The sequence below is a fragment of the Sarcophilus harrisii genome, chromosome 1 (assembly GCF_902635505.1).
Source record: "Sarcophilus harrisii chromosome 1, mSarHar1.11, whole genome shotgun sequence".
Lineage (NCBI taxonomy): Eukaryota > Metazoa > Chordata > Mammalia > Dasyuromorphia > Dasyuridae > Sarcophilus > Sarcophilus harrisii.
This window is the reverse complement of record NC_045426.1, coordinates 580,918,325-580,930,900: the sequence shown is the minus strand read 5'-3', so window position 1 is coordinate 580,930,900 and position 12,576 is coordinate 580,918,325. Positions and strand designations below refer to the sequence as shown.

General features: G+C 32.5%; 1 protein-coding gene across 8 annotated transcripts in view; it reads right to left on the bottom strand.

Annotated features, from left to right (window-relative positions):
* VPS13B (vacuolar protein sorting 13 homolog B) overlaps positions 1–12,576 on the bottom strand; it is a 950,112-nt gene that overhangs the window by 353,915 nt on the left and 583,621 nt on the right. For all 8 annotated transcript variants that reach the window (XM_031954131.1, XM_031954187.1, XM_031954247.1 and 5 more), the window contains one exon: positions 7,677–7,880. In XM_031954131.1, the coding sequence (XP_031809991.1) occupies positions 7,677–7,880 (204 nt within the window). The remainder of the gene's footprint in view (positions 1–7,676; positions 7,881–12,576) is intronic.

Below are 12,576 nucleotides of genomic sequence, written 5' to 3'. Positions count from 1 at the left end.
CACAACTTCCCCAACAATGCATTATTGTCTCAGTTTTCCCATATCCCCTCCAACATTTATCATTATCTTCTCCTATCATCTTATTCAATCTGAGAAGTGTGAGGTGGGACCTCAGAGTTGTTTAATTTTCATTTCTCTAATCAATAGTGATCTAAAGTATTTTTTCATATAACTATAAGTGGCTTTAATTTTCTCATTGGAAATTACCTGTTCATATCCTTTGACCATTTATCAATTGGGGAATGATTTGTATGCATATAACTTTGACACAGTTCTTTGTATATTTTAAAAATGAGACCTTTATCAGAAATACTGGCTATAAAGATTTTCCCCCCAGCTTTGTATTTCTCTTTTAATCTTGTTTTTGTTGGTTTTGTTTGTGCAAACCTTTCAAATTTAATATAATCAAAGATGTCCATTTTGCCTTTAATAATGTTCTCTAGTTCTTCTTTGGTCATAAATTCCTTCCTTCTCCAAAGATCTGATAAGTAAATTATTCCTTGGTTCTCCTTATTTGTTTATGGTATCATCCTTTATTCCCAAATCATGTGTCCATTTTGACCTTATTTAACGTATCCATTGTGACCTTATGGGGTGTGAGATGTAGGTCTTTGCCAAGTTTCTGACATATTATTTTCCTAGAGGCCTTGATTATTGTGTCATGTGTATCTAAACTATTCCACTGATCCACTCTATTTCTCAGCCAGTACCAAATGGTTTTTAATGACTGCTGCTTTACAAAATAGTTTTAGATTTGGTATTGCTAAGCAATCATTCTTTGTATTTTTTTTTTTTATTAAATCCCCTTGATAGTCTTGCCTTTTCTTCTTCAGGATGAATTTTGTTAATATTTTTTCTAGTTCTATAAAATAATGTTTTTGCAATTTGATTGGTATGGCACTGAACCAATTTAGGCAGATTTGTCATTTTTATTAAATTAGCTTGATCTAACCATAAACAACTGATATTTTTCCACTTGTTTAGATTTGATTTTATCTGTGTGAGAAGTTTTTTGTAATTGTGTTCATATAGTTTTTGGGTTTGTCTTGGCAGGTAGACCCCCAAGTATTTTATTTTGTCTACAGTAATTTTAAATGGAATTTCTCTTTCTATCTCTTGCTGATGGGTTTTGTCAGTAATATATAGAAATGCTGATCATTTGTGTAAGTTATTTTATATCCAGCCAATTTCCTAAAGCTGTGAATTGTTTCCAGTAGAGGTTTCTGGAAGATTTTCTAGGATTCTCTAAGTACATCATCATATCGTCTGCAAAGAATGATGGTTTTATTTCCTCGTTGACTATACTAATTCCTTTTGTTTCTTTTTCTTTTCTTATTGTTAAAGCCAACATTTCTAGTTCAATTTTTTTTTTAGATGGCAGGATGACCAGTACATGTTAAATATGTTAAAGTATAAATTAAATACAAAGTTTACATGTCCAAACTGTTATTTTGGTGTACAAAAAGAATCGGACTCTGAAATATTGTACAATTATCCTGTGAAGGAAATCCAAAATGCAGGTGGGCAAAAATATGGGGATTGGGAATTCAATGTAATGGTTCTTAGTCATCTCCCAGAGTTCTTTCCCTGTGTGTAGCTGGTTCAGTTCATTACTGCTCCATTGGAACTGATTTGGTTCATCTCCGGCCAGGTCCATCAGAATTGATCATCATATAGTATTGTTGTTGAAGTGTATAATGATCTCCTGGTCTTGCTCATTTCACTCAGCATCAGTTTGTGTAAGTCTCTCCAGGCCTTTCTGAAATCATCCTGTTGGTCATTTCTTACCGAACAATAATATTCCATTCTAGTTCAATGTTGAATAATAATGGTAATAATGGGCATCTTTGTTTTACTGCTGATCTTATTGGGAGTGTGTCCAACTTTTCTCCATTACAAATAATGCTTACTGTAGGTTTTAGATAGATATTGTTTATTATTTTAAGAAAAGTTCCCTAGAGAACCAGCCCTGAAGTCAGGAGGACCTGAGTTCAAATCAGGCCTCAGACACTTAACACTTCCTACCTGTGTGACCCTGGGCAAGGCATTTAACCCCAATTACCTCAAAAAAAAAAAAATAAAGAGTTCCCTTTATCCCTATGCTCTCTAGTGTTTTTAATAGGAATGGGTGCTATATTTTGTTAAAGATAGCTATACTTTACAAAACTCAAATGAGGGACAGTTTATTACACATTTCTGATGGTGTATTGTAACACACATCAATTACAAACTCTGTTCTCCAAACTACATTTTGGATTTTTTTTCTTCTTTGTATTCCCATTGCTGTCTGATGCCCATAGTGTGAGATACAAGAGGCACTTAATAAATGTTTGCTGAATTGACTATTCAACAAAAATTTATATTATTAAATATTATTAAAAAACTACCATAAACAAAGCAGAAAGTCTTGAAAAGAAAAAATCCCCGAGAAAGAGCTAAAAATCTGAAAGTACAGAGCTCAAAACACATTATTATAAAAATATGTGGCAAAACTATTCAAATTACACGTGGACAGCTTAAAAATAAGAAAATAGCATTAATGTTCAGTTAAAGAAGTAGGTCTTAGCTATGCTAAGGAAATCATAAGGTAGATTCCCCCAAGACACTCTAAGTACCATGTAAAACACTAAAAAGTGACTGATGATGCCTGGGAGGTACTAGTAATCTACATATGGCAGACATCAGTATAGGTTCTTCCAGTTCTCAGAACATCATTTCCACAGGTTATAAAAATAAACTCAGATCAGCAAAAATTATTGTTAAGTGAAAAAAGAAAAAATGTGAATGACCAAAAAATGAACTTTAGCATTTTATGTGTGTGTGTATGGATATATATGTATGCCTGTGTATATACATAAAGAGAAAAAGAGAGCTAGAAAGTGAGAGTGAGAAGAAGAGGGAAGTTGGGAAGTGGGCGCAAGCCAAAACAAAATAATATCATGGGGAAAGCACTGGTCTGGGAAATTGAAGGATCTGGTGTTAGTCCCAATTTTGCTATTAAAGAAACTACCCTAATAAGACAAATTACTTAGCTTTTCTAGATCTCATTTACCTTTTCTCTAAGTTAGTCTAGAACAGGGATAGGGAACATCTGGCCTGCAGACTGTATAGGGCCCACAAAATCAATTGTTCTGGTCCTACCAAGGTAATCGCAGGTGATGTTGAACTGAAAACCAGATAACAACAATCTCCCACTGTGTTTCATATTAATACTTTTGTATGGTCCATGAATGATGTTATAAATATTCAAATGGCAGAAAAAAAGGTTTCCCACCTCTTGTCTAGATGATCATTTTTAGAAAACTCGCTTCTCTTCCTCCTCATCTCACATCACTCATCTGCCTCAATACCTCCCTCTTCTCCCATCTTAAAAAGAAGCACAGAAGAGTCCTTGATCATGTTAACCAAATCGGTGATCTGATAAACTGCAATGGAGTGCTATCACTTCCAAGATATATAAATATAAATATATATATATAAATATATAAAGATAAATATAAAATCTTCTGTTTGATGCTGAAAGCCCTGTATAATTTGACTTCTTCCTACTTCCCTATCCAGTCTTCTCATACCCTATCCTCCAACACATTTTCCGCAATCCACTGACACTAGTTTGACTCTTTCTCTTCCTTGTATACTATACTACATGTACCAATCTAGGCATTTTCACTGACTGTCCCAGATGGCCAAGGGAGAATTCTGTCCTTTCCACTTTCCACCAACAAGTTTCTTTTAACGTCCTTCAAGTATCAATGAATGTCCCACATTCTATAAGATGTCTTTCCTAATCTTCATCTACCTCAGTGTCTTCCCTCTGAGATTACCTTTAATTTATTTTGTTTATTTCTTGTTTGTACAGGGTTGCTTGTATGTAGTCTTCTCCCCTATTAGGCTGTGACCTCTTTGAGAATAAGTTTTTGTCTTTTTTTGTACCAGTACCTAGCACAGTGCCTGGTATATAACAGGTACTTATTTAATTCTTGTTGACTGGACTTGAGAATTCTTTTATTTCTAAAATAATAATATTATTTTTCTATATAAAGATATATATATATATATATATACACATACACACATGTGTGTGTATGTGTACATGCTATGTGAGTGCATGAGTCATAGTAGTCTAGAGCAGAGGTGTCAAATTCCTCAAAATAAATCACTATGTAGTTGGGAAATTTTTAATAAAATAAAATAAATTTTTAATAAAATAAAAATACAGTACAAAACATATAATGTTTCTAAAGTCACCTTGTGGCTATTAGGGATCTGATGATAGAGGTAGAATATTGTTAATCTCAGAGTCAGGAATTCTTGCCTCTGATCATGACTAGCAGTGTGACTCTTACCAAGTCACACTCTATGAGCCTCAGCCAGCTTCTAATGGATACTAATGGATAAAATCCCAGTTTCTTTACATACACACAGATATAAGGGACACAGATGTATATACAGGTATAAATATACAGGTTATACAGAATAAAATGTCATAATGTCAACACAAAAGGAGAATACGTCACTTCATTAATAGATCTTCTTTGTGGTTCTTATCAAATCTTTATCTGTTAGGATTACATTTTCCCATTTTTATATTTGATGAGTTAGGAAATCATAAAGCTCACATTTTAGTATCAACCCAAGCTGTTCAACAGTCATATAACAGTTTTACTGAACACAGAGAGTCACACAAGTCACACAAGTTCACATAAGATTAGAGCTTGAGGTAGCCTCAGGCCATCTAATTCAATGCCTTCACTTTACAGATGAGGGAATCAAGTCCCAGGAAAGCAGTGACTTATCTAATGTCACATGAAAACAGCAGAGATAAGATTTGAACTGAAGTTCTATGTCGCCAGATCCAGCATACTTCCCACTGTTATACGACCTTAGCACAAAAGAAGCATGATTCATTCATAAAGTCATTCTAATTATTAGGGATATTAGCATCTGTTAGTTTAGTTGTGATGCATATTAAGACACAAAGAATAAATTATAAAATATATTTTTGGGGATGGTAGGACTAAACTAATGATTTTCTTTCTATAGGAAACTCCCCACCAAGTAACTCCTTCTAACAAAGGAGATCAATCATTGGTAAATAATTTATAGTTTGGAAAAGGTGCTTGGGGACTCTGAGGAGTTACCAGAATTTCCTTAGGGTCTTGCAATTAATATTGTCCAAAGTAGTACTTGAACTCAGGTCTTCCTGACTACAGGCCGACATTCTATCCACTACATGGTACTGCTTTTTCTAAAATACATACCAAGACTATACATGTGTATACATACATGTAAAGTATATACATGAATTAAAAAAAACAAAAGCACCTTTTTGCTAAGATTAAATACATCACAGATGTTAAAATGTTAAACAAATGTTACTTCCTGTAAAATAAGATTTAAACTAGCTCAATAAAATGATGGTCACAATTAGAATACCATAAAAAAGTAAGAAAGTATTACTTTTTAAAGCCACATAAATATATATTTAGTACACACTACAGGAAAGCATTACCCAACTAGGCATCTTAATATCTACAATATCTTGTCTTATAAACACCAGAGTGTGCACATATGTGTGTATGTATGTATATTCATGTGCTTGTGTGCATATGAGAGAGAGAGATGGAGAGAGAGAACAGGCTTAAGATACTAGTGAATAAAAAAGACTAACTAAAGCTTTCTAAAAATTTCAAGAATTACCTGATCTTTATAATTTAAATAAAATAAACATCATACATGACTGGACTCAGATCAAGGATACTTTTCTTCAAGTATTTCTCATGAAGAGAATGAATGCATGCATTTTTGCATTTTCTTGACATATCTTGGCAGTTTTAGCTGTTCTTATGTTTTAAGAGACTTTTTTTTTTTTTGGTAAGTTTTAAAAGTTCCATTTCAACCAGCAGTGTTACACTCATTTCAACAAAATCCTTTAAATTTGCAGGACAGATGTTGAATAAAGAAAGTAGAACTGAGAAAATCAGATATTCATGCCACCAAAAAAGAATACCAAATCTCAAGAGACCTCAGATTAAACTCACTGATCAATCTTGATTCCAGAGAACTGACAATAAGTCATCACTGCTTTCAACTACGTGAAGGACAATAGGTCCAGAAGGTTGCATATGCTTCAGATGTGGTCACTGGGATTTTTTTTTTCCTAATTAGTATTCTTTACTTTAAGAGAATACTCTACATGGTATGATTATTGGGAAGTGAAAATGTAATAAAAACAACAACAGCAACAAAAAATGAAACATAAAATATGAAGGAGAAGGATGAAGTGAAAAGATAATCTGTGCAGTCGGTTCATTTTGTTTAAAACAGTTTACGAGCACCTATCAGCTAATGATGCTGTCAGAATGTGACTCAGTTAAAGGGAATCTAGTTTCAGAAGTTGCAAAGTGTTTTAGGTAGTTTCAGAATAATACTTCATCCAAGTATGGTAGGGCAGCTTAATGAAAATATACAAGATACAGAGATAGGGACTTCACCTGTGATGTCACTGATATACTGAACTCCTCTTATGCAGTAAGAGATTTTTGTACAACTGTGATAAACTTAAGTTTTTCTCATCAATTCGGTGATCCCAGGCAATTCCAATAAACTTTGGATGAAAAAGTCCATCCGCATCCAATGAGAAAAATATGAAGAGTGAATGTGGAACAAAATATAGCTATTTTAAACTTTTTTCTTTTTGTTATTTTTTTCCTCATGATTTTCCCCTTTTGTTCTTATTTTTCTTTCCCAACATAACTCATGTAGAAATGTATTAAAAAATGAAAACATGTACAACCTATATCAGATTGCTTGTTAGTACCAGGGAGTGGGAAGGCAAGAGAGAGGCAGAGGGAGAAAAAAACAAACAAAAACCTTGGAACTCAAAAACCATAAATAAGGATCACTAAGGATCACTGAAGGCTGCAAGGTATGAGGAGTTCCATTAAACACAGTTTACATAAGGTCACATTGTACCATAGTACTTACTGTACAAACGCTATTAATGCATATTATTTTTCTCTTTCTACATACATCTCAAGTAGAAGATGCTTTCTGCACATCTTATGATACACATTTAAGCCTAATCAATTAAAAACACCACGCTCTGAAAGTATAGCTGCTTTCATTTAGGGATAGGGGAAAAAAACAAAACAAAAATGCCCAGGGTCAGAAATTCTTACTTTCTTCCACCTTTAGCTTAAACATACTTTATATAAAAGTTGCTGCTGGTCTTTTGTCCCTATTATAGACAGAGATAGATTAAAATATAACATAAGAACAACAACAAAGACATTCTATCGCTGAATTCTACATGGTCAATTAAAAATGTGAAAGCTTCTTTTCAGTCTTGTGTTCACCTCTCAGAAAATGGTATGCTGATCAAAAGAAAGCTCTTAAGGAAATGATGACCCAAATTTAAATTTGTGATAATTACAGTGTAACACTGATAGGAATAATTTCTCTAAGCAAAAACATAGGTTCCAGTTACAAAATTTGATTTCATGTTTATAATGGAATATAGAAGTAATATGAAAACACTTGGTTTAGAAATACTAACAATTGTATTTCTCACTCCTTGTGGGTTAGTGGGGTGTGGGTTTTGAGAGTGGGGGAAAATCAAGAAGGTAGGGTATGAAATATTAGAAGATGTAGGATTTTTTCCCATCATTTCCTACCTGCTAGCCATATTCCACTCAAGTGCTGGATTTTGAGAATTTCTTTCATTTTCTGGTAGCAACCCTGCTTTGCTACTCTCCTTCTCTGGTTTTAGCTGATCCCACTGAGCAGTACCAATATTGATTGACTGTAAGTCTATTTGGTATTGTCTGTCTTCAACTTCTGATCCAGGATCTCGAAGAATTCCTAAATTCAGTGCTCTCCTATAAAGCAAAGGGAAAACATATGAACTAAAATCAAACATGCCATCATTCCGTGTGTTTCTGTATAGTATGATTATTACAATATTAATTTCTTTGTTTACTGATGCTCAAATTGAATGAATCACTTTTATGATATTAATATAAAAGTTAATAGATATTTTATGATTTAAGTAGGCATTTTGGTGTACCTGAAAATTGTGTATAACACTAATAAATAATGCCTTTCACATTTTTTTTCTTTTTCTTTCTTCCTTTTTTTTTTTTTTTTTTTTTGCTGAGGCAATTGGGGTTAAATAACTTGCCTAGGGTCACACAGCTAGCAAGTGTTAACTGTTTGAGAACAAATTTGGACTCAGGTCCTCCTGACTTCAGGGCTGGTGCGCTATCCACTGTGCCACCTAGCTGCCCATGTTTTTCACTTTTAAGGCTAATATTGCTGTTCTATTATTGTCCTTAGTACTTTGGATGCTCTACCAATATAGTTGGAAAGGGTTTTTTGCAGATCCATACATATCTTTGAAGAAATACTTAACTTTGATAAGACAGTTAACATATTCTGCAAATTTTAAAGTGCTATAAAATGTCAGTTATTACTATTAATTATTATTATCACTACTAGCACCAACAATATTTAAAGGGAACTTACAAGCCAAGATATTCTAGAACCAAAATTATATAAGGCTAGAAAAATTAGAGATGTCTCAAGAAATCTTTGAATTCCAAGCAGATTTAGTGAGAATAAGGAGAGAAGGGAAGACTAGAGATATATTTCATTTTAAAATCTTGTCCCCTTTTAAGTTACATTCATCCTTTTTATATAATTGATAGTCTGTTATTTTATTGGTGTTTTCAATAAGGGATTACATTCCCAACATTATTGAAGACTTAGTAAAGCTAAAATTGTATGTCTTTGTTCCAAGTAAGTGCTTTATGAAGTAGTTTCAAGTAATTACATCATAAAATTTTAGAGCTAGAAAAGAATTCATTGATTTATAGTCAAATAGAAATAATACATATGCTAAGCAAATCTGATTCCATTTTCAATGAATATATATATATGAAGACTGAAAAAAGACATTTGTCATCATCTTTTAAAATAATTCATGATAAATATAAATATATTTATAAGTTTCTAGAACACAAAGTTTAGCAAATCTTTATTTATTTATTTATTTATTTTAAAAAACTATAGGCATGTCAGTTTTAAAACAAATAACATTAGCAAGAATTTTTAAAAAGCTGATACATTTTTTTCCCCCTATATTGAACACTTGTGCTTACCAACCTAATATATCCAGTTCCACAACAGTAGTTTCTGGAGAATTTACACAACTAATTTAGGACCAACAATTTTTTTGCATTAGTAGGAAAGAAAATAATGCAAAAGACACTTTAAAATGACGTGTGAGCATAGAATATAATCTTTTTATATTTTAAGATCAGAATGAGAAATACTATAGTTGACCTGGAATCACAAATACAATAACATTGCAGAATAAAGTTTTATTGCTTGAAAAGTAAATTCAAAATTTAATAACACAGAATATTAAGAATTAGAAGGAAATTTGAGGTCTTATCCTCAAAGAACATGAGAATTAGAAGGATCTAAGAGATAAATTTAATTCAAAGTACTTATTTTATGGAGTGGAAACTTAGACCTAGAAAGAGTTAAGTGACATGGGTCTATTCAGTTCTTTCTTTCTTTCTTTTTTTTATTTAATAGCCTTTTATTTACAGGATATATACATGGGTAACTTTACAGCATTAACAATTGCCAAACCTCTTGTTCCAATTTTTCACCTCTTCCCCCCCCCCCCCATTCAGTTCTTTCAAAATAAGCTATTATTGGATTTACAATCCACTCACAGTTTTGGGGAATGATAGCCTATAAGCAAGCAAGCCTGGTACAATAATTCCAAAATAATTAGAGCTGCTTTTCATTGAAATATGGGTGAGTATTCTCACTGCTTATGAAATTCAGGTTCTTCCCCATGACAGATTTTCAAATAAAATATCTTTCTGAATACTCATTGATAAATTGATTTACTTTAGCATGGAAACTCACTGGAATCATGATGTTATTTACCACAGAATCCATTTATTTTTCCTTAAAAAATTCCCATTCCTATACTGCTTATATTTTGTTTTACAGAAATCTAGAGAAATTTGACAGAGGTCTTCTTTTTATCATTAGACCATGAGGCTCAGCAGTCTTATATATCAATAAGTTTTTGTTTTTATATGTTAACATAATGTTGACAGTCAATATTCCATCACATGATGGCCTATCTTATTCCCACAGGACATCAGCCTATGAAAATCACATTTATTTATTTAAAACTAATAGTTTCTCCACTTTAAATAGATTCTATAAATATATATATATATATACATATTTGCAAGGTAAACTGAAACATTTAGGTAATCCATCTAAAAGAAGAAAAAGTATGCTTGGAAATATAATTAGAGTTATATTAAAAGACAAATAAAGCAACCTAGACAGGCATTAACATCAGACTTTATATTTCCCTTGGCATATGGAGAGGCTACATAATAACAAAATTGCAACCACAAAAGCACTGAGTTATTTCAGAGTTTTTCATTTGGGTTTGAAATTTGCCATGTTTTGTTTCAACTTAAAACTGATCCATATTTTTGCATCATTCAAGTGTGGAAAACATGATTTTCTACAGATTCATCCTTCCTATCCAAAAAAGGGCTATATTTCAAGCAGTGGTCATATAATCTTAATATATTAATTTCCAAATTTCAAACTTTTGATAGTTGAATTTGGCACTTATTTTTCCAATGTATTGATTTTTTAAAAATTAAATCATGAATTACATGAAAGGCAGTCTGATATAGGGAATAGAAAAACAGCCTTGAAGCTAGGGAAATCTGAGTTCAAGTCTTATCTTTGGAACATAATGATTATGTGACCCTGCGTAAGTCAGTGATCTAGAAAATACTCAAAAACTAAGTTTCAGAGACGAAACCTGCTTGTACTAGTAGAAGAAACTTACTTATCCAAGAATTTTTTATAAAATGAAATCACAGGTTTGGTGATATTTCATTTTTCATTTATTTTAAAAATATGTACAATACTTTTGATGCACATATTCAATTAAGATAATTCATACAAAGATTTTAAATATGTTAGAGGATATAAGATAATATACAGAATGAATATAAACTTTAGGAACTGCCATTCCCAATGAAAGTATAATGTTGGAAAAATTGCAGTCTCTGAATTGATCAGATATTCAGAGACTTGGAAAAAAAAGAAATCATGGAGACCATATAATGCAAAATTCACATCTCAGTTCAGCAAGCAATTTGATATATGTTTTATATTTGCAATTATGTAAACATATTTCCATATTAATCATGTTCTGAAAGAAGAAAGAAAACACAAGGGAAAAGCCACAAAAAAAACAAGGACAAAAAAAATAATATGCTTTGATCTGCATTCAGATTCCATAGTTCTTTCTCTGGATATGGATAACGTTTTCCATCACAAGTTCCTTGGAATTGTATTGGATCATTATATTGGTAAGGAGAGCTAAGTCAATCAGAGTTGATCATCACACAATGTTGCTGTTATTGTATACAATGCTCTCCTGGTTCTGCTGGTTTAATCTCTTCATTCAGTACTGGCTCATGTTTAAATCTTTCCAAGATTTTCTGAAACCCATCTGCTTGTCATTTGCTTATACCATTGTATTCATATTTCACAATTTGTTCAACCACTCCCAGACTGATAGTATCCCCCCAATTTCCAATTATTTGCTTCCACAAAAAGAGCTGCTATATTATTAAGATAAGCTCCATTTATTCCTAAACTGTTTAGAGTTTTTAATAGGAATGGGTGCTGTAGTTTGTCAAAATTCTTTTCTGTTTCTATTGAGATAATCATAAGATTTCTGTTAGTTTTGTTACTGATATGGTAAATTATGTTGAAAGCTTTCCTAATATTGAACTAGCTCTACATTCCTGGTATTAATTTCACCTGGACATAGTGCTATCACTATTATCTTGGTGATAAGCTGCTGTAATATCTTTATAATATTTAAAATTCTTGTATTACTATTCATTGTAGAGGGCTGAAACTCCAAAAAGGTATGCTTGAATCAGACAACCAAGCACTTAAGGCTAATTATCTATTCGATGCGAGATAATGACTCTATTAGCACATATTTGGATAATGTTTCTCCTCATCATTGATGCTTGCTGAATGTTTGGTGTTAAGATAATCATAGGTAAAGATTAGAGGGCTGGGGGTAGGGGGGAGGAGAGGCAAGAGTCACTTGGCGGCAGGACCAGTGGGAGAGAAGTTGGTGACTCCAAGTTCCAGAATCTAGGATATATCTTTGGCAAGCCTCGTGGCAGTTTGCCTGCCTCCTTCACTTCTCTCCCTAAAGACCAAGGACTCTGATTTATCCTGACTCTGGTTGACCCTGAAACCCTCCAGGGAGCTAGCCCATACAGACTTTACAATTCATTAAGGAAATTAATCTATACTTTTCCTCCTCTATTTTGGCTCTTACTGATTTAGGTATTAGTACCATATTTGGATCATAAAAGCAATCTGGAACAACTCCACCTATTTTCTTCAATACTTTATATAGTATTGGAATCATTTGTGTTTAAAAATTGAGTTTTATATCCATCTGGCCCTGGAGAAATTTTTTATTTT